Source organism: Mus caroli, unplaced genomic scaffold (genome assembly GCF_978045245.1).
Source record: "Mus caroli unplaced genomic scaffold, Mus_caroli_1 scaffold_17, whole genome shotgun sequence".
Classification (NCBI taxonomy): Eukaryota; Metazoa; Chordata; class Mammalia; order Rodentia; family Muridae; genus Mus; species Mus caroli.
The window spans coordinates 75,998,612-76,023,958 of record NW_028227272.1 but is presented as its reverse complement, the minus strand read 5'-3'; the positions used below and the strand labels follow the sequence as shown (position 1 = coordinate 76,023,958).

Below are 25,347 nucleotides of genomic sequence, written 5' to 3'. Positions count from 1 at the left end.
CAATCCAGCGTGCAACAACTAATCAGAGTATTAAATTGAGGCCCAATGATGAATGCTTTTTTGTGTCCTATAGGTGAAAAAAAAAAATATATATATATATGTAAAGTTTGAAAACCATTATTCTAGAAAAAAATAGCTAATACTCCCTCACATTCAAATAAGTTAGTGATAAATTAAAGTCCTTAATCCTAACATCAATATCTTATATTTACCTAATAAAATGTCAATTATTTTTATAAAATAGGGAGAACCAGGTGACTCCTTTTAAAAACCTCTGACTAAACTTTGGTTTAGTTTTAATGACTTCGAAATGCTATGTAACATATGGTGGACATGACTTCCCCATAAATATTTCAAATATACATACACAGATCAAGGCCTCCGCATAAAAAAAAAATGGAGATCACAGCCATTCCTTCAGACAGTTTTGGTACAGGTGTTTCACCTTGAATACAGGTGACCTGTGGTTTCTGATGCCACTTGAAATCCTCTGCACCCAATTGTGGAGCTGAAGAGCTGGGACAAGTCACCTTTTCTCCTTGAATAGGGCACCAAAGATGATGAAACTATCAGACAAGGGATCTCTCAAGATAGTTCCTAGCATCTGATTTAATTTTAAATTCTCTATCGAGGCAATCATTTTGGTCAAAGTGTATAAGGTTGCAAACTATTTTGTTATATAAAAACAAATAACTTTCTGGGAGCCTGGGGGATCTCTATGAGTTCAATGCTAGCCAAGTGTAGCCAGTCCCAGATCAGAAATGCTACATATTGAGACCTTCCCTCAAAAATAAATAAATAAATAAATAGCCAGAATTCAGTGCATAGTTAATATGAGAGAAATTTTCATAATTAAATAATACTACTACGTGTCCATATCATTTCTATTTGCATTAGAAAGGAAACATTGCACACAAATAAGATCTATATGATTAACTGTACTAAGACCCACTATCATGTGCATTATGAGCAAAAGACATCCTCCTATAAATGAAATCTCAAGTGAAAGCACATGTTCTGGTTGCCAGAAGACATGAGATTTGCTTATTTCTGTTGAGATATTAAATTTTTCAAATCTAAAAATCATGGTGTTCAATACTGTGGTTCTGAATTTGGCTTCCTCATTCAGAGTGAACACTGGAAAGGAAAGAAGGAAGTGAAAATTCGGAAAGGGTGGGTCAGCAGTGCTGGGAAGAGAAGGAATTCTCCAAAAATTTTAATGTTATAACTCTCTTAGAAGATATTCAGTGAAACAGCTTGTGTCCATACACTTTATTCAGGGTGAACTAGGGCTATATACATAAACCCTGGAGAGTGGGAAGAGGTTTCAGAGTGAATATAAATCACTGAGGCAGAGATTAGCATACTGGGAATGCCCCATTTGCATGGAGAGGCATTCCTGGAATTTAAGGTGCCTGTTGAGTGGGTTCTAATACAGAGAGAGAAAGTTACGCCTGTAATTTTTGCCAAGGACTATGTGACATTCCTCAGGTAGAAGATGTGGGTAGTAGGCCCTCCAAATCAGTCAGAGAAAGGAAAGCCCTGCTAAGAAGAGGAAGTCCTCTATTTTGCACCAAGCTCAGAAAAACTGTAGGGACATGATAGACTACAACCTTAGACGCAGTAGCGTGGTTGAACAGAATATTTTGCCTTTTCTTCGAAGGCTTTTTCTGATCTTTCACATATTAATTAATTAAGTGATTTGTTTAGGTTGACATGATTTTTTTTATGGTACCGTCTTAGGGATTATGCTGAAATACAATAATGAAAGTGAGAAAATAATTGCTAAGAAGTGTACCATCAGAATTAACTTCCTGTTGTTACCATTTGCGCCATCTCATGGGAAAGTATTCTCATGACTGGAATGACAGTAAGAAGACGGAAGCATGACTGTCAATCAATCATATTTCTGTACATTAGTTTTGGATTGGTGAGCTTAGCATGTTGTACTTACTGATGCCGACTGGCCATTTACCCACATTTTTCTTTTATGGTTCTCACTTCAGGGTGATTCCGGAGGGCCATTAATGTGCCAAGAAAACAACAGATGGTTTCTTGTTGGTGTGACATCATTTGGAGTCCAGTGTGCACTGCCTAATCACCCTGGGGTATATGTCCGGGTCTCACAGTTTATAGAATGGATCCATAGCTTTCTACATTAGGCATTTTCCTGACCCAAACATAAGTGATGGACAATTTTTTTTCCTCATTTTTACTCAAACTAGTATGGCAACTGAGAGTTTCATGAGAAGAAAAAAAATTTATATTTTTAGCTAAATCATTTAAATGCTGGAATGGGGTTGGGAGACAAAGCAATAAATTAAAATTAATCTTTGCAACATAAAGTAGCCATAAAATGCGTTTCTGTTTCACAGAAAACAATTACTCTTCTATAGACATTATTTGTCTTGAATCAATTGTTATCATTTTCTGTTGTGTGAAGGGATATTATTTTATGACATTTTCCACACATGTAAGTAAAAATGGGTGCATAAGTGAAATGAAGTAGTTTTTCTGGAGTGTATCATTTCTTTTGAAATAAGCTGTTGTAACTCATCTCATTTCAATTTATTGTTACTAGCAGAGTCGCTGTTGCTTTCTTCTCCATTCAATGCATTTCTATTTAAATATAATATTTCCCTGTTCATAAAAGTACATTTATTATGAGCCCATGTCCCAGACACATTTACATCATAACTGTGCCTTTCTTCTAGGTAAATAAAACATGCAAAGGTCTCTCTCCTGACCTAGCATCAACATAAAAGTAAACTACTTTACACCCTCAAATAATCTTTACATTGACTTCAAGCCATCTTTTTTTAACCTAAAAATAAAAGTTTAAAATTGTACAGTTTATAGACTATCCTGAACATGTGAAAAATTTGTTCAGACACAGCTGAATTCCTCACTAAAGGCAAAAATGTGTAATAAATTAATTTGCTCCACTCCTTTAATCTCTTGGATTATTTCCAGAGAAAATGCAAATGTCAGGTCAGTTTATCACACACAATCTGCTGAAATCCATGCTAACTTGACACAAGTGCTCACACACACACACACACACACACACTAACCCTGACACAGACGTATTTCATCAACATAAATACATTCATTGTTTTCATTTTTCTTTCATGAATTAATCCAATGCAAGAATGAGTAGGGTTCAAATGAGTTGTATTAAAAAAAAAAAAAGCAACTGATATGATTTGCTTTAGGGAAGGAAGAAAGCTTGAGCTATAGTTTAGATGGGATAATTACAATTCGATGTGTTTAAGAGACACTAGAGACAACTCTGCAGGTGACAGTGACCCTGAAAATGGAGGACAGAGGTTTGAGACAATCATGTTGTAACTGAAGACAGTCAGAGCATGGGAAACATTTCAATAAAAGAAGATTCGCCCAGATGATAGGGGACTGCATGTTCCCACAAGCACTGGCACTAATAATCAAAGGTCCCTGGACACTCTTCTTAGGGAAACCTTGCCAATAACCTCAACCTAGAAAGGGGAAATAAGAAGAAGAAGCGAATGTGTGGTTTGTTTTGAATACTTGAATAGATCATTTCCCAACATATATTAACACTATGTTCTGAAAATACAGAGCAGTTACATCATGTACCCATTTTGCAAGGGCCAGATAAAGCTTTAGAAACCCCTTTCAAAGATGGTATCATCACCATCTTTTAAGAGGACAGAGAATTGTTTCCCAACCCTTGTCACAGATGGAGTTTGCCATTAACACTGGATGCTTTCCTGACCTTGATAATAAATGAAACACCCGCCTTCCCCTTTCAGTTTGTGCCTCCATCCTTCAGCTGTTAGAGTTCTGGGTAGCTAAATGGAGAAACGAGTAGAGTTGGCATACAGGCAAAACAGATCCAAACAGCTGGCCTCCCATTTGACCCACAAGGATGGGGCTAAGTGGGGGCAGCTGAGCTTAGAATGCAACTAGTTGCCCATTCAGTCTCAAGGCAGCAGGAAAAGATCTGAGAGCCCGTTTTTGCCTCTTGTTTGGAAAACCAAGTCTACTTAAGGAAACCGTTTTACTGTCTAACTGAACAAGACTGACAGAGAAAGAAGAAACCTCCCTGTTCATTCAGATCCGCCGCTGTCTGGGCTCTTCACATGCAATGTTTGATTTCATCTTCAGGTAATGATGAAACACATCTGGGCTTTTTCCCCTTTAAGAACGTAGACAACACCAATGATCATTCTTCAGAAACAAGAATTCTTTATTTGGCTAAAAGTGACACAGGGACATTTGAAGACAAAATAGTCACAACTCTCTTGAGAAGAACAAGCGCTACGTGTTGAGGAAACTCCATCAGACAGAAGGAAGCCACAGTTCACAACCACAAACAACACTCATCAAAGATAAGCAAACATCAGTGACCTCGAGTCCATGGCCCATTAAATGATGTGGTTTGTAGTTTTGTTTTTCTTCTTCTTCTTCTTTTAATCAGTAATATCAGTGTGTTCTGCTTAGCATCACACTGCTGGAAACCATTGAACTTTATATATTATACAGGCTAAATTCAGTTAGGAAAACCCCAGTCAAACAGCAACTGTCTGACTCCAAAGCCTTCAAATAGTTACTCTGTCTGATTGAAAGGGAGGAACCACATTGATTCCTGACACTCTGGGGAGCTATTTGCAATTCTATAGGCAACATGTGAAGACCTGTGATTTGTACTGCAGATGCCATTTTTTCAAGGTTAACTCTATTGGTGTCTATACAAGTATTATTAAAGATACTTTATTACAAAAATCTGTTTAATTTTAAATTAAGAATAATTGTAAGGCACGTGTCTTGCACAATTGAAGTTAGACAGTTCTTGCCTCTAAGTAAAGTGTTTCAGCAGATTAATAGCACAGTCAATGAAATAGTTTCTTATTTCTGAAGATACTTTCTAAACTTTATTGAACCCAAAGCAAAGAAACAGAACAAACATGAACTATCCTACAAAAGAAATGTTTTCCCTATGCAAGGATTTCTTTGTGTCTGTGTGAATTCAGTTTTTAATGAAAACACCATATATGTAAAAATCAAATGTCATAAATATAAATATCAGAACACTCTATTTTCATCAAACACTTTTGCAAAGGTAGAATGTTTCTGCACACCGTAAATTGAAATACAATTTATATTACATGACATAGATCAAAATTTATGAAGATGAAAAAAGAAAGAGAGCAAGAGTAACTACTCCCAACACAGGTATTCCAGATTGGTCCACAGAAATTATATCCTCATGGTCCATTTCTTTTATATGAAATTTAGGTGTATCCTTTAGTGTAAGCAGGTCTCACTCAGCATATGTTGTAAGTGAAACTATAAACTTATAAAAATTATTTTGACATTTGCCTCAAGGGGGAGCTTACAGTTCATCTTGCAGATCCTTTGAGATTTCAAGCCATTCCAAGGTAATGATGCCATTCCTTACATTGATCAAGAATTACAAAACTATTTTTATTTTCCAGAACAATGCCAGTTCATTATTATACCTCCATGCCGCTTTCCTTCCTCGTGCTTTTTGAAATCCACAGTGTAGACTGATTCGGGCTAGTTTTTGATCTCCCTTTACTGAAAAAAAAAAAAAAGAAAAAGAAAGAAATTCAGTTCTTGAGTTGTATCAAACTAAATGTGTCTCGGTCCAAATGGAGACAGTCAGACAGATATTATGAGTTCTTCTTTCCTCCTGAGAATACTTTCCATTCCTACAAAAAAGTCTAGATTATTCCAAGATGTAAAAATGGCAAACAGTTCTTATAACTGTTGAGAACAGACAAGCAAATATATTTGCATCTTTTCACTAACCATAGAGCTCAAACACACATGTGCAACAGTGCCCAGCAGAGTACTAAAACCTCCCATCCCCCCCCCCACACGCCCAATAAACCTTGTTTTCTTTGGCCAGGCTTCTGAAGCTTGCTTTATGGGCACTCTGATATAATTGTTGATACAATTAGTGTCCAATCATTCCCAAACACATGCTCTGGTCCTGAGTGTAAGTAAATATCTATTGTTTTTTTCCTTTTGTCTTCCTGAACTGGATTTAAGTCCTTTGTGTACTGAAAGGTTCATTGTGCCTCTCTCTCGAACCAATGTATGTCCAAGGCAGATGCATATTCAGGGACTTGGGAGCTTGTGAGTTCTTCCTCCAAGATAGGTCTGACATGTAAGTTCCATTCCCTAGAATGAGACCTAGGCCCTTATGGGATTGTGCCTGGGATTAGGTTTGTTCTTTCCCATGGTAGTCATTGTTCTGACTATGATAAAAGTGCCTGTAAGTATCCCCAAGATCAAATGTCAAGATTTGCATTTCTTTGCCTTCGTTTCCTGGAAATAATCTTTCACTTAGTCTGTCCACACCCCCCTATGTTTAGTCCTTATGTTGGCCCAAGGTTCCCACAGTTCAACCCCTAATAGCTTTTGCCCCCCACCCCGCCTCTCACAGATACACTTTTGCAACATCCCACCATCCTGTCAATTTGCAGAACTCTTTAAAGACAAAAAGATCCATTTCTAAAGCCTTGAGCATTATGATGCAAAAACACTTGCTTCATATCAAGTTGAGTGTTGTGGTGATAAATAAAATTCCAAATTACACATTCTATGGATATTCCTTCTAATCAATAAGATCAACATACTGTTACCAGGTATATCCAGCATGAAGAGAAGGTAGGTCAAGCCAAGTTTATGAAGAGGAAGGGATTTTAAATGGTAAGAAAAGTAGTTAAGATATCCATGTGGCCTCAGTTGTAATTAATAGTTCACTAAAAAACTGTTCTACTAATTAAGGGAAGGAGGGTTAAATGGAAATGGTATGGAATGAGAGAACCCGCCATGTGTACCAGATTGGAATTTAAACTTTCTGCAAGGCACTCAGATGATAATGGAGTGGAGTCTTTGCTGAAGTTTCTCCTTGCTTTCCTGGAAGAAAGGAAAAGGGGAGGATCTAAGAATGATGGACAAAGGACTTAAGCTCATCCCGGGCAACTGACAGGGCCCAATTTTGGTTTATTTTCTCACACTGAAATTTTCAAATGCGTGAAAACAGCCACCGACCTTTTAAATGAAAACAACCACTCTTGGGGAAAACAAAACAAACCTTCAAGGCAGCGCCACCGTTATGTCACTTGACAAGTGAGAACCTTTGAATCATATATTTTGTGTTTACTAATGGAGCTGCTATTTAAATGGCCACTTTAGACAGCCTGTCTGGGTTAGAAGAGATTTGTAATCCCCCTAAGCCACTGCTTTCCCAGTAAGAGATCAACATGATTCCATCCATAGTCTTAGGAATTAGGACAAGAAATGACATATTTATTTTCATGTGTGTGTGTATACAGGAAGATAAATTTACAGTGTTTAACTTGTCTTTTAATGAAAATTAAAAGGATCTCAAAATTTAGTATTAATTGCCAGACCTTAACCCCCTTATTTTTAAATGATTTTCATACTTTCAAAAGTTATTGTTTTGTTTTATTAAATTTTTTCCTTTGTTATTCTTGTTTTAATTTGATTTCATTTCATTTCATTTGACTTGATTTGATTTGATTTGGTTAACAGGGTCTGCTTTCTTGTTTGTTTAGATATGTTCTTGGTATGTAGTAGAGGTTAGAATCAAACTCATAGTCCTTCTCTTTCTAAGCTCCTAAGTTCTGTAATTGAAGGCATGTGCTACCAGGCATGCCTAAATTAGATCACTTATAAATACATACTAGCAATACAATTAGTATAATTAGCAATTTATGGTTAACATTTTGAAGGGGTTGCAACTTTTCAGGTTCTTTAGAATTTATTTAAGGGAAAGATAATGAAACAGGAAGACAAAATTATTTCACTTGCAGGTGCTTCTATGATAAGAGCCTTCCCTTTGGTCAGTTATTTAACCATTAGCAAAGGGGCCATTTATTCTAGCAAATCTGTCCTCTCTTAAATGCATCTTCTATGTTTTTTCATGGAAACATATTTTGTGAATTTAATTGCCAAACTGTACTACACGTGAAACATTCACTTCATTGACTCCCTGGAAATCTTGCCATTTGGACATATCATTTTATTTCAAAATATCTGTCAGACAGTACCCAGTGTGTGTGTTTGTGTGTGTGTCTGTGTGTGTCTGAGAGAGAGAGAGAGAGAGACAGAGAGAGAGAGAGAGAGAGTCTATGTGTGAGAGTGTGTATGTGAGTGTGTGTGAGTGTGTGTGTGTGAGTGTGTGTGAGTGTGTGTGTGAGTGTGTGAGTGTGTGTATGTATAAGTGTGAATGTGTGTGTATATGTATAAGTGTGAATGTGTGTGTGTGAGTATGTGTGTGTGAGTGAGTGTGTGTGTATGTGAGTGTGTGTGTGTGTGTGTGTGATAGTGTGTGTGTGTTAGGAAAATAATGCTTTTCCTTTATTATTATCATTATCATTATTATTATTATCATTGAAAACGGTCACTTAAGCTGGCTTTACATTCATGATAATCCTGTCTCAAACTTTCAAACTACCACACTCACCTTGCTATCTTTATAACTATACTTAATTTCCTAATCTAAAGATGTCTTTTTGAAATTAAAAAAAGGTTATGATTTGAATGTTGAATTTATACTACAAGTATACCTTTAAACTGATCGAATGGTTTAACTTTTTTTTTTTTTTAATTTACCAGTCCAGAGACTGGAGAGTATAGTGCATCTCATATGAGGTTACAAGCACTCAAACTTCAGATCCACAACATACAGTAACTGTACAACACAAGACAAGTAAAGGTGACACACCATCTTCCCGACTGAAAAAAAGAAACTGAAAGGCACCCAGCCCATGGGACTTATGAAGTATAAAGGAGACACTGGGCACCTCATTAAATCCAAGAATGTACTTTATGTGTGCTGGAATGTTACTGATAGCTAAGAATACTAAAACTCTTTAAAATAAGTTAAAGACTCGGTAACATTTTTAAAGATGTCTCAAAGTATATTTAAAGGTTTTTTTTTCCTTAATTATCTGGATAGCAATATGTTTTTTACCTTTTATGCAACATCTGGAAACAGCAGGTTCCTAAAGCAACCAGTATCAGTAAGAGCAGCGGAATCGTTGGTATAATGACATAGATTAGATTGGGAATTATGCCTACAAAAGAAAAATAATCTTAGTGTTCAGTGATAGCCCAGGAAGGACCCCAATACAAGGTTATAAACACATGTCCCTAAAGCTTAAGGTAAAATATAATATTTACCAAAATAAGTAAATTCCAAGTACAAAGCCTTATTAAAAATACATGGATGCTTTGAAAAAAGTCCAAACAAAATTGTAATGCCCTGGTTGACATGCTCAATTAAATATGTGTGGTTTTAAATTTTCTATTACATTTGTGATTCCAACATGAACTGATTTTCAAAATGCATTAATCTTACCTGTCTCATTTTATTAATTTTCTGAATCATTGGACAACTAAAGATTTTCTGCTAAGTCATAACAATTATTATAATCATTGTTCACCTAGAAGATAATGAATTCTCTTACTCAATAAGCTCAGTGTCATGATAAAGTGGAAGCGCTTGGGATTAAATGACAAATAAGCACACATATGCAGTGACACAGTCCTAACCTAGAGACATAAGACTCGGGACACAACAGCATGATTTAATTAAACTCTGAAAATAAGTGCTCTTCTAACCCTACTCTACCACACTCCATAATGACAGATATTCTTAGTATATTTTAAAGAAACTTACCAACACTCAAGATGTACAGAGCATGAAATGGCTTTATTAACCATGATTTTATATATATATATATAAATATATATATAAATATATATATAAATATATATATAAATATATATAAATATAAATACATATATATATATATATGAGGGTAAAATAAGAATAAAATATCCGTAGTTTAATTATTTACTAATGATTTTAATTATGTTTCCTATTATGAATGATGTTAAAAGCAGATATCTGGAACAGAAAAAGTACAGAGCCTTAACACATATCTGCAAAAGGACATGTTGAGGAACATGACATTTGGCTTACAAACTGAAAGTTAGTCAACACTATCACAAATGTTCATAATTCTGACAACTGTTGGCCATAGTTAGTTCACTTTACTGCGCATCCTATCTTTTGCTAAGGGATGTGTTTAGAGAGACCTAGTTATTGGTAATTTGGAGATACATTGCTGTTTAACATATTTTTAAGTTCATATGTGAATTCACTTTATTTTAATCCAAGTCAGTCCTCACTCCCCACTCCAAGTGCTCCAAGATCCCTTTCTTTACTTATTCCTTGTATGTGTGTGTGTGTGTGTGTGTGTGTGTGTGTGTGTGTGCCCCACATGCTAGATGTTAGTCGAGTAGGATTAAAATGTAGACAATGGTGGTTGTGCTCAGTCCTCTTCCTGAGCCTTCACCAGGTCCAGGAAACATTTTAAGGATCTGTGAAAGACTTTCGTTTCAAATTACTGTTAATATTTCCAATACGAATGAAAAAATACAACATTATATCTAGGAGTTATTGATTTTGGAACACTTGGGTCTTTGTATCAATATTAACAAAAGAAATAGCTAAGACATTTCTGTCCATATGGTTTAGGTTATGATTTATTAAGGAATATTAAGAGGAGTTTCTATCTAATAGGGAACTCACATCAGGATTGGATGTGTTTTTTACTCTGTCATCTGGGGTGACAGTGGGATAGAGAGCCCATTGTACGCACCCCTTCCAACACGCCACATAGTAATATCACAGTGATAGTGTAAAATTGGCCTCATAAAGGATTTTATACCATGGAAGTCAATAGAATCTATAATCAGCCTTATTTATAACTTATCTCTACCTCAGATGAGCCCTGTACATTCAACAGCAAACTACTGTTGTTCTAAGCCACTAAACAAGTTAGTTGGAATGACAGACACCACATTATATTGGGAAACGCTTTGTAGATACAGGCGTTACTGTTGCTCACTTGCTTTCATACTAGATGGTTCCATTTCAAATAGAAATGTCAAGAAAAAGTTTTCTTTTAAAAATGTATCATTGCATAATTATGTCTAAAGAAGTTCAAAAGTGTTGACCGGACCATAATTAACGCACCACATCCCTGAACCACAAGAAAAATTTCACTGGGGTTAGAATGAAGCATTTGTTCAAAGCACGGTTCTGTAGGTGAGAGTTAAAAGGCTCAGAAGAAAATTACCTGCTTCAGTGACAACCACATTTTCATGGGTCTCTTCAGGTTGGCTTGTAAGATACGGCTTTTCAGCGGGGTCTGTTGGATGGATCTCTGTAATAATTAGCATAGGAATCATGCTTAATAATTATACAAGAAAATACAAGTGTCAATAAAAGTAAAATGTATCAACAAACAATAAAGAAGGTTGATTGGGGGATCCATCCCATAATCAGCCTCCAAACGCAGACATCATTGCATATGCCAGCAAGATTTTGCTGAAAGGACCCTGATATAGCTGTCTCTTGTGAGAATATGCCGGTGCCCGGCAAACACAGAAGTAGATGCTCACAGTCATCTATTGGATGGAACACAGGGCCCCCAATGGAGGAGCGAGACAAAGTACACAAAGAGCTGAAGGGGTCTGGAACCCTATAGGTGAAACAGTAATATGAACTAACCAGTACCCCCAGAGCTCGTGTCTCTAGTTGCATATGTAGCAGAAGATGGCCTAGTCGGCCATCATTGGTAAGAGAGGCCCCTTGGTCTTGCAAACTCTATATGCCCCAGTACAGGGGAACACCAGGACCAAGAAGTGGGGGTGGGTGGGTAGGGGAGCAGGGCAGAGGGAGGGTATAGGGAACTTTTGGGATAGCATTTGAAATGTATATAAAGAAAATAATAAATAAAAAAAGAAAATAATTTAAAATATATAAAAAAAGAAGGTTGATTTTGATTTCTGAATAGTTTGCAGGCAAATATATATTCTGAATTTAAATGTCCAAAAAAATCAACTACTAGTAGTCAATATTTAATTATGTTTAAACAAAAGAACCAATTTGATGAATTCCCTTTATAACCCAAACTTCATTAACAACCAAGAGTGGTACAGCACTTAAATTAGCCTGCTACAGTCAGAAATGATGAAGGGTTACAGGAATACACAATAATTTGTGAATTACCCAGAATTCCCAGGGACTAGACTACCAACCAAGGAGTACAAATGGAGGGATCCATGGCTCCAGATACATAGGTAGCAGAGGATGGCCTTATCTGACATCATTGGGAAGGGAGGCCCTTGGTCCTGTGGAGGCTTTGATGCTCCAATATAGGGGGACACTGGAATGCTGGGGCAGGAGTGGTTGGATGAGTGAGTTAAGGAATACCCTCTTAGTAGCAAAGGGGATGGGGAAGAGAGTAGATGGAATGGGTGGAGGGTGGAGGAGTAACTGGGAAGGGGGATATTATTAGAGATGTAAACAGCCCCAGAAGGCAAATTTAGCACAAATAATACATTTAGAAGTATGGAGTATATATAAAGTATATATATATATATATATATATATATATATATATATATATATGTATATATATATATATGAAAGATATCAGTGAACTGAAAGAATATGTATGTGTTTCAATAGAGGAGAAAAAAATAAAACAACTTAAATCCCATTTCTGAATAACCAGGGTAATTTTAAAAAACATTTTCAACATTATTGGCCATGCTATTAGATAGTGTATGGGAGTAAAAATAGGAAAGTAAATAATAAATTTCAAACTGATCAAGCATATAACATGTACATAAATACATACATATTACTTAACTATACTCATTTTAACCCTTGACATTGACAAGTACTAAATCATAATTACTAAATAATAACAGTAACTAATAATATAATGAATACTGAAATTTTGACATGAATAAATGTTGAGTGTAAAGCACATTTAAAATATCACAGAATTTCAATTGTATTTCTCAAAGATACAATTAGAAAGAATATAAATGAATAACAGACTTTGTTTGCAAAGGCTTCCAGGAGTGTAATAACAGCAACCAAGGGCAAAGTATAAACTCACCAGGAATATAAAAAGTTGGCTAACACACTGGAGAGAAGCACAAACACAAGAATAAATCTAGTCCAATAATCTCTTGTGCTTCATGGCTTTAGGAGAAAAGAAATTGTGTAATTTCAAAAGAATAATATGAACATTGGTACTTGGTTATAATTGCCTTTTATGGGCACATATTATGAGGTCATGCGGACAATACTTCATAAAAGTTAATATGACTCCGACATTGTGGAGAAAAATAGAAAAATAAATATGTCAAGGCTTAAGTTTCTAACTCTAGTGTCTAAGAGGATCAAATATATGTTTGCACATCTTTGATTAGTCCTTCTTTTAGGTGAAATTCTGGCTCAATTGAAGTATCTTATTAAAGTAACTCAATTTCACTATTTCAGCAGGAAGCCACATTAATGTGCCTTAGGTCAAGGTAATTTCCCCAGTTATGGCACATGACAAAAGAAAACTGATGAAAGTATCCTTTTTCTAAGGATACAAACCAGAGTAAGAAAATAATTGAAATTAATCCTTTTAACTATAGCGAGAGACATTACACTTAAGTAAAGGACCACACTGCAAGCATTATGCTATGACATGATGTACCAATGAACCCAAAGAAAGCTGCTTCACTTCCCTAAATTCAGCAAGAATAAACCAAGGAACTATTGCTCACAAGCATGTATGTCCATAGGCACATTGGTAGCCTATGCCTACCTTCCTCACAGTCTTGGTTTTTAAGATATTTTCATATAGACATTGGTCATTTACAAAATATGAGAACAGCTTGGTCTTTGCATACATTACTATTTTCTCTTGGAAACACCTTTGCCCACAAATGGTTTCTACCCATTCCCCTTTACTCAGCCCACTGCTAGGTGGACTCTACTGCAAACAATGTGCTTCAGTACTTTAACAGGGCAAGCTGTGGGGCAATGCCTCTTTCCTAGGAAGAACAGAGAAAGGCTGGGAAATGTAAAGACAAAGTCTCATATGAACAAACATGCACAAACATCTACCATAACTATGGATGTCTTTTACCTGGTTCATACTTGCAGATGTAATTGTGCTTCATGTTGCACCTGTCGTCATTCCACTGGTAAAGGTAGGGTCCTCCTAGGCCAGGATTGGCAGTTGGTTGGTGATACATGACTACACATTTTTCACTTCCACAAGAAGGTTCATCAGTGTACCAGTTTCTACAAACAGAGACCCATGGGGACACTTAGCAACATGTATCATAGCTTTTCTTTTTCCACACTGACTCCAGCAGGGTTCAAATGAACACTTCAGAATCCAGTCATAGCTTACCTGAACCGGGAGCTGCTTCCATCAGACCACTGGTAGAGATCTGGGCAGGCACCTGATGTTTGGCCATCTCCGCTTCTCAAAAGTCCTATCCAGAAGTCACCATCTGAAATACCTGTTCCGGGTTTTGTCAGGTTCTGAAGCATGCTCTCTATTAACTTCTGTTCAGCTTCGTTCTCAAGACTGAGGAGGACACCTCCTTCACTTTCACAAGCCAGTCGTGCTTCCTGGAAGCTCACCCGGCTAGACAGCTCATGGAAGTAGGCCATTTTGTAGCAGGGGTGTTTCACATCAGCAAAACACACCTTTTGACCTAAAACAAAAATAAATAAATACATAAAAAAACAGACAAATTGATTGTGAGTTCTCTATTCATAACGTTTGATGTTGATTCCAACCAAAGAATAATTCAAAACAGAAAACATCAAGAATTCTTTTCTCCAAAGTATGTCCATGGTTGCAATAGTGGCATGATGGTTATGGGTGTAAATAACTACTCTCTGATTGGACTTAAGTCCCACCTCTCCAGGATAAAGTGCATGCATGTCCAGTATTGCAAATTTGGTCAAGAACTAATGATTGGGGAGTTCACGGGCCACCAAGGTGAAGCTACAACTGTTGTTTTTGGTGAGTATACATATTATCAAACCTTCCCTCTAAACTCACATGTCTCTACTCATAGAATGGGGCACCACATCAGAAAAGTGTCTTTGTGCAGCAGGTGCTGGTTATCACAGAAACTCTACAAAGAAAGGGTGACTATAGAGTGCTCTGCCAGCAATAAGACATCTATGTCAGACCCTCCTACCCAAGGCCTTGGAAAAGGTGTAGAAAGAGTGTAAGAGCCAAAGGTTAGGAAGGATGAGGTCAAAACTGTTTTATAGACATGATGGGACCACTAGACTCAGGAACCCACAGCAGTTGTAATTGCCTACACACGACCTGCTCAGAATAAAGTCAGTCAGCATTTTATTATGGAGTGGGAAGAGTGTCATGAGGCCCCACCTAACTGTGGACATCTGAGTTTCTTGGAGAGAGACAGTCAGTTCTCTTTAATTGTTTGAATGTATGGTCTCACACCAAGAAGTATATGGACAGCACATATTAGTGTTAATTAGTTATGAATTTTAAAAAGAAAAAGGCATGAAGTTGGGAAGGGATCGGGTAGAAGATCTGAGAGGAATTAAGGAATAGAGTTGAGCTGAATATGATAACAATTATCCTGTGTGACATTCTTAAAGGACTGACAAAAATATTTTAAGAGTGCTTTCTCACACAATAAGATTAGAAAGTTTACCTTTCTAGTTTATCATTTTCAACTTATGAAAGTAATGACGAGACTTGGGAGATGCTGTATGGGTAGAATGTTTGCTGTATAAGCATGAAGACCCGAGTCTTTATTCCCAGTAACCAAGTAAGATGATTGGCATTCTCTTATCCTGTCTATTGAATTTTGGAGTATGTGTGAAAAGTTGTCACATGTAGGGTGAGGGCCCATGCTTAAATACTGGGGTAAATGAAGCATTTGCAACGTTTCACTCTTAATTGCAGTCTGTCAGGCTGAGCAACTATATCACGCCAACGTCGAAACAATACCCCAGCCCCTGAAACTTCAATTTGTGATAAGAAACGGCATTCAAGGCCAGAGCATGCAGAAATTAGCAGAAGACCATTATTCCCACAACAGTATTTAAGAGACTAGTGTTCAGGATCTTGGCAAAGGAAGGAAACATAAAATAGTTATTTAGAAATGCAAACAAGCTATCTAACTGGAATGTGAACTCTGGAGCTATACACGGAAAAGTGCAAACAAATTAATATACAAGCTAAACTAACTTTAACTTTAATAAAAATTTATATATCTGTAAAAATGGCCATGGAAAGGGAGCTTAAAGGTTTCAGTGGGGCAAATAAGTCTTAAATAAACACTCATTGACAGGAGGCAATAGAAATATCAATGGTCATTTCTATTATAAATCATGAATAATTTTGGAAAGTTATTCCTATTATAAGGTTTTGTGATGCTTTCACTGTCTAAAATAGTTGTTCCTTATAAAATGCCAATGATTCTTACAAGCCTATATTTTCATTATTGTATTTAAGAAGCAAGCTCTCACCCTATTTTCATCTAGTCCATCCTTTACATATTTCTAAGTTTCCAAAATTCTCTTAGCTACATTCCCCTGAATGTTCAAGCTCCAAATTTTCACCCCTAAGATATTTAGCCATGTCTTTCACTCAAGCACTTTTAAATATTGCTTTTTTTTTTTAAAGATTACTTTGCATGATCTCAATGGAAAGAGAAACAGAATAACAAGATGGTTTTGGCGAGTAACTTGGATTTATATGTAACAAAATTAGGGCTCCTTATTATATACTCACCGCTCGTTATCTTTGATATACTAGAAGATAAGTTTATCCCTGGTTTATACACAGCAAAGACATAAAGTATAATAGACATTTACTCATTTATAAAATAGAGATAACACATATAATAGAATGTTAGGAGGGCTCTAAGTATGATGCAGAAATATCTAACCGTTATGTTACATTGTAAAGAAAATTAATAATGATACCTAGATAGCCAATTGCATCTTACCACCAACTAAAAAGTACACATGGAGGGACTCATGGCTCCAGATACAAATGTAGCAGGGGAGTCCCTTATCTGGCATCAATAGCAGGGGTGTCCCTTGGTCCTGTGGAGGCTCAATGCCCCAGTGTCAGAGAATGCCAGGGCAGTGAGGCGGGACTGGGTGGGTGGGTGGGGGAGCACCCTCATAGAAGCAGGGGATAGGGAGCTTAGAATAGGGAGTTTGCAGGCGGGGGCGGGGGGGGGGGGAAGTCCGGAAGGAGGATAACATTTGAAATAAATGTAAGTAAATAAAATAACCAAAAAAAAATTGTGTTTTTAAAAATCCATACCTAATGCTAGATGGGTCCTGAATATGTTGCCAGGCTTGTCTCTCTATGCCAGGCAGTCTCTCCCTATAGATGGAGTAGTTCATGTTCTCAATAAATGAACAAGAGAGAGGAGGATGGCAGCACAAAAGAGAGCTCCTGGAGGAGTCAAGACAGAAGCCTTTTATTAGCAAGAACAGAGATGTTGACCCAGAGGACCTTGGGTGAGTACCAGCTGAGTCTTCATGTTTGAGCTAAAAGAGCTCCTACCAGGTCAGGGAGAGCAAGGCAGTTTCTTGGGAATTATAGGCATACTGCACAATCTTTATGGCTTATGTAGAATCAGTTAATGGGGATAGGCTGAATGCTGATTTCCACCTTACTGTGCACATTTGGTCCAAGCCATGGAAAAATGAACAGAGGCTGGAGCTATGGAGGTTGCTGCTGCACTTCAGCTGATTCCATTTGGCTGCTATCACAGCGGAACTCGAACAGCTGGGAAACAAATGCTGCCCTAATTCCCAGACAAGCTCTGCTAGGGCAGATCAGATGTGGCTTTCCCACTCCTGGAAAAGCCTGACTTCCTAGAGAACAGAGACGATGGCCTCCCTTCTCACCCTGGCCGCTTACATGAAATCTCTCCCTAACATTTAGATTTAAATATCATATTCAACCAAAATCTTCCAGAAATAGTTAATGGGAGGGGTAATTTTTCTGTAAGTCACACAATGGTTTAATGCTACCCTAAGGTTATACTCATACTATCTATCTCTACAAAAGTCCCAATTTAGAATCTCTACTTGAAAGTCACCTTAATTTTTGGCTTATCTACAAAGACTTTCCACTCTGCATTCCAGAAACATTGAAAAAAAAAAAAAAAACAGACATCCAAGAGAGTCTTGTGTACTTTTATGAAAATGTTCTCTCTACATTTAAGAATTACTTTAATATTTTAATTTTCTCATGTAAACTTGTATAGAATTATAGAGAGAAATATTTACCCATATTAGATTTGTATATATAGGAGCACACACTGACACAACCTAGTTATGTACTTTTATTAACAAATAATTCTTAGTAATGACTGTTAAAATTCCCTGTCATTGTCACAACTAATATTCTATTGTCATTTCCATAATTAATTGTCTTGGTTTTCATACTTATGAAAAATCATAAATGTTGGCAAAACTTGAAAATGATTTGAAAATGGTTTAAGCAATTATAAGAAAGCAGGGGTAAACTCATGAAGTTACAACAATTTATTTCTTCTTGAATAGATACAGTAACTTGGTTTTATGTCATTTAAAATACTTATTGTGCAATGCTCAGCAGCTGTGAGTTTGTCAATTGTTTCCTCATCCAGCTTACTATAATAAAATGTAACCAACATTAGCTAAGTATCACATATAGATCATGTTGTTCAATCAAAACATAGATGACATAGTATAAATTCCTTCAGTTATAATCCACTTGATTTTAAAAATTGGTATGCTTTAACAAAAATTTTTTAAAACTGAAAATATAAAAAAAGGGACAGCATGCTCATTCTCACCTAAGCCAGACTGGCTAAGCTTAAGGTACTCACCTAGAATCCAAGAAGCTGATCTTTTTCTATCATTCTTTCCTACCCTGCTTAAAGCATACTAGAACACTTGGTGGTATTGCAATACTGTGGTTCATGAGCTCTGAGAATAAAGCCGATTATCGTTAACTAAATGAAACAAAGTCCCATTTATTCTAAGTGTTCTGTGTTGCAGTTCACAAGAGTACACCAATTTCTTAATTTTTGTTTGAAGTTAAGACAGATTTACCAAAATTAAATTAGTTATGAAAGATGAATATTGTGATTAGCTTAATTGCAGAGTGCACTACTGCTAGAATCTATTCTCTGGCACTAAGAAAATGAAATATGCCATATTGGGTCACTTCAGGGATGGTGGTGGCAGCAGTCTTTCTTATTTATCCCTCCCCCCTCAAGACATAGCGGGCTTTCTGAGAAGAGAGTGGTCTCATATTTTATATCCTGATATTTAAAATAGAAATAAAGATTATGAATGGAAACCCATATAATAATATGACTTCAGAGTTCAAGAAGTCAATCAAAAGTTAGTACTTTGAGTCCAGCAGCACTGAAGGAAGTTAGAATGAGCAAAACTTTCATGATCATTTTTCTTACTTTAATGACTAACAGGCTATATGTTTCATCAAGCTAATGATAATAATTGCCAAAAAAATGTCATAATTGTCTGAGATTGATTAATAATTTGAAATATTTGAGACATCACTTCCAATACAATTAGCACCTTTAGAAGAAGTAGGAAAATCAAATCTGTTGATACACAACTAAGAGGTCCTTCTGATAAACTATTCATCTAGAGAAGGTAACTTTGCCCCTAGAAGGTTCAACTCTAGGCACAGGGCTTACCAAGCTAAGCCCTTCCTCTTCCCCTCTCCACATCCACAAGACCCAGACTAAAGGGCTTTCAATCTTCCCAGCCACTGTGTGATGTAGTTTTTCTCATCCCAACTCTAAAATAAGGAAGGGGGGGGCATAGAGAGAGTTGAATAATTTGTCCACACACAGCTTATAATTGCAAACTCATGTTTGAAACCAAGCTTACTTTCTGTTGCCCATTTTCTTTCTTTTTTTTTTTTTATTGGATATTTTATTTATTTACATTTCAAATGTTATCCCCTTTCCCGGCTTCCCTTCTGCAACCCCCCTATCCAATTCCCCCTCTACCTACTTCTATGAGGGTGCTCCCCCCACCCACCCACCCACTCCTGCCTCACTGCCCTTGCATTTCCCTACACTGGGGTATCGAGACTCCACAGGACCAAGGGCCTCCCCTCCCATTGATAAGGCCATCCTCTCCTAGATATGGAGCTTTGATTGGTGGTTTAGTCCCTGGGAGCTCTGGATCTATGCTTCTCCACATGTATCTGAAGCAATAGACAGTTAAGACACCTTATTAATAAAGGGTTTTGTTGCATGCCATGTGTCTCTTCTGTGTTAGATACATTGATCTAATATAGCCATTGGTGAGTTATTGATTGCTGGCATGAGCACAGGATTATGCACTGGGAACTTATTTCTGAGTGTGAATATTTCATGTTGAATAATTAGATCAAAGTGAATCTGAGGACAAATATATATATATATATATATATATATATATATATATATATATGGGGGGTATGTATAATAGCAAATGAGAAATCACATATATATGATGTCATTCTATTTTATTTTATCAATATGACAGTTAAGGCCTAGTTGAATGTTGTATCAAATATAAAAATGGTCACTGTATTCAGATTATTGTGGTGTACATTCCAACAGATTTTTAAAACCTCACTTTACAGTTGTCTAAATGATTGCGCATGTATATGAACTGAAGATCTAACACAGAAGAAGAGAGGTTTTTTCTTTTGAAAGTTCTCCTCTTTTTTTTCTTTTTAATCAGATATTTTCTTCATTTGCATTTCAAATGCTATCCCCTTTCCTAGTTTCCTCTCCAAAAATCCCCTACACCCTCCCCCTGCTCCCCAACCCATGCACTCCCCGCCCTGACATTCCCCTATACTAGGGCACAGAGCCTTCACAGGACCAAGAGCCTCTCCTCTCATTGAAGAAGAGAGTATTAAATAGTAAAAATAACTAATGACGCATCAGCTGGATATCCCCTTTCAGAATCCTTTTTTTTTTTAATTATAGATGCTTTTCCAGCATTAATGTATAGATATTGCCACTGTAAGATAATGATGAATAGCCAGTAAGGAATAATGCCTATGATAAATGGGTAGTTTATTAAATGCCTAGTAATAAGATTAATTTGCTCCCTTCTTGCCCAGGAGATACTTAAAATAATTGCATCTTTGCAATTTGCACTGTCATCATTTTCGACTTTGATGATGTCATGGAATCTTTCTTTGAGCTTGGATATGCTCTGCAGTTTCATTTGTATATTTCTTACTACTTACTAAAGCACTTTTTAAAGCTACTTACTGCTCATCACTTATGCGATATTCTACAGTCTCTTCACGATAAAAGAGCGGAGGGTGGAGGGGGGCGGGCAGGCGCTGCATATAATCGGTTGCACCAGCTAGATCTCTCTCTATAGTGAATAGTGTGTTCTTTACTCTCTATGAAAATATGGAGGAGAATGACTTAAAAGTCATAGGCTGAGAAAAGTTAGTGGAGAGTGACTGGTTAAATTGTACATTTAAAGACGATGTCTGACTCTCTGAAGAGCATGAATTGCTGACGTCAGTGCAAGGCTTAATACCCTTGTTCCTAACGGTCTGCTTCCACTCAGCCTTTACAATAAAGTGTATCTCCATTGTAGCAGAGTTAAAGCTGCATGTGTAAGAGAGTTCTCGAAAAATGTAAGGGACACCTGAAATATGGTTAATGCCACATCACAGCACGAGGGCGTGGAAGACCAGTGCTCTCAACTCTAAAAGAGAAACAAAAAATTTGTTAAAATAACAAATCTTTTGAAAATGTCACTTGCTTCCAAACATAGTCTCCCAAACTAGAACCTCAAATTTTAATCCCCCTTTTTCATATTATACCATACGGAGAAAATCTTAAGAAGTTGTCATAAGAAAAATATCAGCAGCTAGTGACTTTCTGAACTGAGTGTTTAAATAGATGCAACAGATATTCTCCACACATCTGTGTGGAGTAAGAAATCACCATAAAATTCAAATCCTCAAATTAGTTTCCCATGAACCATAAATTCAGTAAATAGAACGATTGTTATCATCAGAGTCCTCTATGTGTGTCTGTGTTCTGCCTTATTACATCAGATACTATTAAATCTTTTGTAGATCAGCTGATAGTGAAGCTGTTCAAAATGTATTTGTCCCTAAAATATTTTATCCTTAAAATGGTGTGCTTAAAGGATTATAATGTATTTTGTTGATTTTTTGAAATATGAAAAACATATCCAGAGATTTAGTTTGTCAGTGTCTGTCTTTTGAGGTCATGGTGGGTACAAGATTATTTGATATTGCACAGTAATTATACATTTTTGTCCCAAAATTTAATAAGTAGAAATAATTTTCCATGTGTTCTAAGTATGTTCCAAATAGTGGAAAGCAGAGAAGCTGTCTCAGTTCTCATCAGACTTGGTAACCAGTCCCTAGTGGCATAAAATAGTTGCTACACCATTCAGAACAAATATCAACAGGCAGACAGTGGACATGTTAGGAAATATTGCTCCAAAAATAACAGATTTTAGACTGCTCTCTGCTCAGCCAATAACAGCTAGAATTAATCAAATCCTATGACTCAGAAATCAGTTTATAGATGGATAAATTTCAATGTGAAAAAATCAAATTATCCATAAGAAAGACATATCTAAGTAATTGTTTTAATCTCAAGTCAACATCATCATTTATACTAAATCAAATAAATCATGGTCAGTTACTTAGAAATTTTCCAGATGCCACCTTCAAGATGCCTATGAATTGCCAAAAAAAAAAAAATGCTAGCCAAAAATTTGGAATAATTTGTGTAGAACTATATTGGAAATTAAACTTTTCATCAACAAAGTACTTGAGTTCTATTTTCCACTTTGAATCTCTCTCCATCCCCCAAACGTTAATGTATTTAAATAAGAGAACAAAGAATCGTTATTTAAGTTAGTTAAATGCTTCTGTTTGCTTTTAAAATAACTTCAAAGTACATTTTTTTTTTTTGCTATTCGTTTATTTGCATATAAAACTCAAACAAAGGTCGTGAAATAGTTTGTTCCACCGGATAGATGTCCATGCAGTTCTTTATCTTCTGCTAAATTAGGAAGGAAAGGGACTTAAACTCATAGGCTTTGAACACCCTGTAAATAGCTATAGGAGACTGAATTGTATCTGACTGAGTGAAATATCTGCTGAGGAGAAAATTAGAGGCAACCTTAATGCTAGATCCTCAAGGTCTGTTTTCTGAACCCATTAAGTTACTGTCATCAACCTTTATATCGGTGACACCTACTGTACAGATGGATAAGCTTTCAGAGGAACCACGTTGGCCTTATATGTTAGAAGCAACATTCAACAAACACACTCCAACAGTTTGATGAGCATAGCAAGAGCTTTCTCGATGGGTGACTGTTCAGCTGCCGTGTGCGGTGCTGTTCACATTTGCCTCAAACACAGAAGAGCCTTTAAAGACTTTTCTCAAACTAAGAGAAGAAGATGGATACGGTGTGGATGGCATTGAACACGGGAGCTGTGTGTGCGGATGGGGGCGGGAATCAAGAGATAAAGCAAGGAAGTTTGGCAAATTTGACCTTTCATTGATTTGAGAGACTTAATTGTGCACCTGCTGTTTGAGCAAATCCAAATTCATCACCACAAACATCTCAAAGCAAACCTCCACCCAGCTCCAAGAGGTGTTTCCTGAGTGTTCTAATTTTGAAATTAAGTCCAAAAGCGAAGGCGACAGGGCAGTAGCTCTCCCCTGTTCTTCGTCAGTCCTCCTGAGAACAAAGGCTGCAAACTGAGACATCTGGACTGGGCTGGTCTCAGAAACCATCCTTGTGAGCACCCTGGCTGGACTAGAGCCAGACCAACAGGAGGTGGCGTTCATGCCGCAGCAGCTGCTCAATGTTCAAGCTTGGTCAACCAGGCTCTACCACACCCCTCTCACAGGTGCCCCAGTCCTGTCTGCCTGTGTTCCACTCACCTGCTTCCAAATAAACTAGAGACTCTTGCCCTGAAGAGACGGAGCTGTTCCATATTTAGCTTAAGCTTGCTCCCCAACTATAGAAGAAGGCACTCCAAAAAAAAAAAGAAACTTTTCTGTTATGCAAAGAGAAGGTGAGAGGAAAGAATAAACAGATTTTCCACCTTCTCTCTGGACGCCTACTAAGTACTGTTTTCCAAGTCTATAAGGAGTCCCCAACCTAGTGCAGAGTACCCCATACCGCCCCAGAATCCCAAGTCCCTTGTTTTATGCTGCTCTGACTCACCACTGACCACCCTTCGGGCAAAGGCTCCCTGGGCGCAGAGCAGCGCAGCTCCCAACAAGAGTGAGGCGATGCGGATCATCCTGGCGAGCCTTCTGCAGCAGGTGTCCAGTGGAGGAAAGACGAGGTCCTCCCGCAGCACGGCCACCGCCGGTGGCTCTCACCAGCAGCTTCCTTGCTTTCCTGCTGGGTCCTACTCCCTCCTTCCCAGCGCAGGAGCTAGAATGCCTGTAAGCATCGCCTTTAAGGAGGACCTTCTGCCAGGCTGCCCCGTGCGGCACTGGGCTGGAGTGCAGGACACCGTGGGCGTGTCTGGGAGCAGGGGACAGTGTTAGGAGTTCCTCTGTCTGTATCTGTTGGAAAGGTGAAACAGGAGTTCTAACGCAAACCTAAGCAGCTGCCTTCCCTTCCTTCTCAGGTCTCTGTGTTCTAAGGGACTGAGCTGGTGTGTCCTGGTCGTGGCTCCAACAGCAGCAACAGCAGCAGCAACAGCAGCAACAGCAGCAACAGCCGCTCTGCACTGGCGGCACACTCTTATATATGCCCAGAGCCTGGGGTTCCAACCCCTAGCTAGTAATCATTTTAACTACTTCGTCCCTCCTGCCAAGCGGAGCATCTGGCCCCTCCCCTAAAAACTGGAGCCACTTTGAAAAGAGTCCAGTCAGCAGCCCCTCCTCCTCCACTCCCGGTCCCCACCCCCTTCCCATTTGCCAACAGACTTCAATACTCATTTGTGTAAAATGTGACAGCTTTGCTATTAAACTCGGGCAAAAGTTGGCTCCATTTGGTTTTCTCGGAGATAAATGTCCACGGGGATGCCAAGTTTCAGGGCCTTTCTCTTTTTCTGCTAAATTGCTTGATCATATGTATGGTGAGATGCGGGGCACTAGCCACTATTTAAGATGGATTGGCAGAGTGGAAGCCAAAACCTGCTCAGTGAATTATATAATGTGGCAGCTTTTTCCCCACCTAGGTTCTGCAAATAGATTATTTCCAAGCAGGTTGCTTGACTAAATTGCCATAGAAGCAAATTGAAAAGAATCTTGGAAACAAGTCCCCCCGCACCCCCGACTAACTTCAGTCTCAGTGTTTGCAACTACAAGGGGGGAAAAAATCCAGGCAAAATAAATAATCTGAATTGTTGAGAACTT

At 37.6% G+C, this 25,347-nt stretch overlaps 2 protein-coding genes across 4 annotated transcripts in view; one reads left to right on the top strand and one right to left on the bottom strand.

Annotated features, from left to right (window-relative positions):
- Tmprss15 (transmembrane serine protease 15) overlaps nt 1–2,162 on the top strand; it is a 115,688-nt gene extending 113,526 nt beyond the window's left edge. For all 3 annotated transcript variants that reach the window (XM_085832245.1, XM_021185182.2, XM_021185181.2), the window contains one exon: nt 2,007–2,162. In XM_085832245.1, coding sequence (XP_085688371.1) covers nt 2,007–2,162 — 156 coding nt within the window. The remainder of the gene's footprint in view (nt 1–2,006) is intronic.
- Nucleotides 2,163–5,014: 2,852 nt separating this feature from the next.
- Chodl (chondrolectin) lies at nt 5,015–24,615 on the bottom strand. The gene is made up of 6 exons (XM_021185169.2): nt 24,200–24,615; nt 14,325–14,634; nt 14,055–14,212; nt 11,193–11,279; nt 9,017–9,119; nt 5,015–5,583 (listed from the first exon to the last, which is right to left on the bottom strand). The coding sequence occupies exons 1-6, from the start codon at nt 24,276–24,278 to the stop codon at nt 5,499–5,501; spliced, it is 822 nt and encodes a 273-aa protein (XP_021040828.1). The 5' UTR covers nt 24,279–24,615; the 3' UTR covers nt 5,015–5,498.
- Between the last annotated feature and the right edge of the window lie 732 nt (nt 24,616–25,347).

Excerpts from the sequence above, each read along its gene's own strand:
- Chodl (XM_021185169.2), bottom strand. The coding sequence starts at position 24,278 with ATGATCCGCATCGCCTCACTCTTGTTGGGAGCTGCGCTGCTCTGCGCC. Across the intron at positions 14,213-14,324 it reads GGAAGCAGCTCCCGGTTCAG|AAACTGGTACACTGATGAAC; the intron begins GTAAGCTATGAC and ends CTCTGTTTGTAG. Across the intron at positions 11,280-14,054 it reads CATCTGCAAGTATGAACCAG|AGATCCATCCAACAGACCCC; the intron begins GTAAAAGACATC and ends TAATTATTACAG.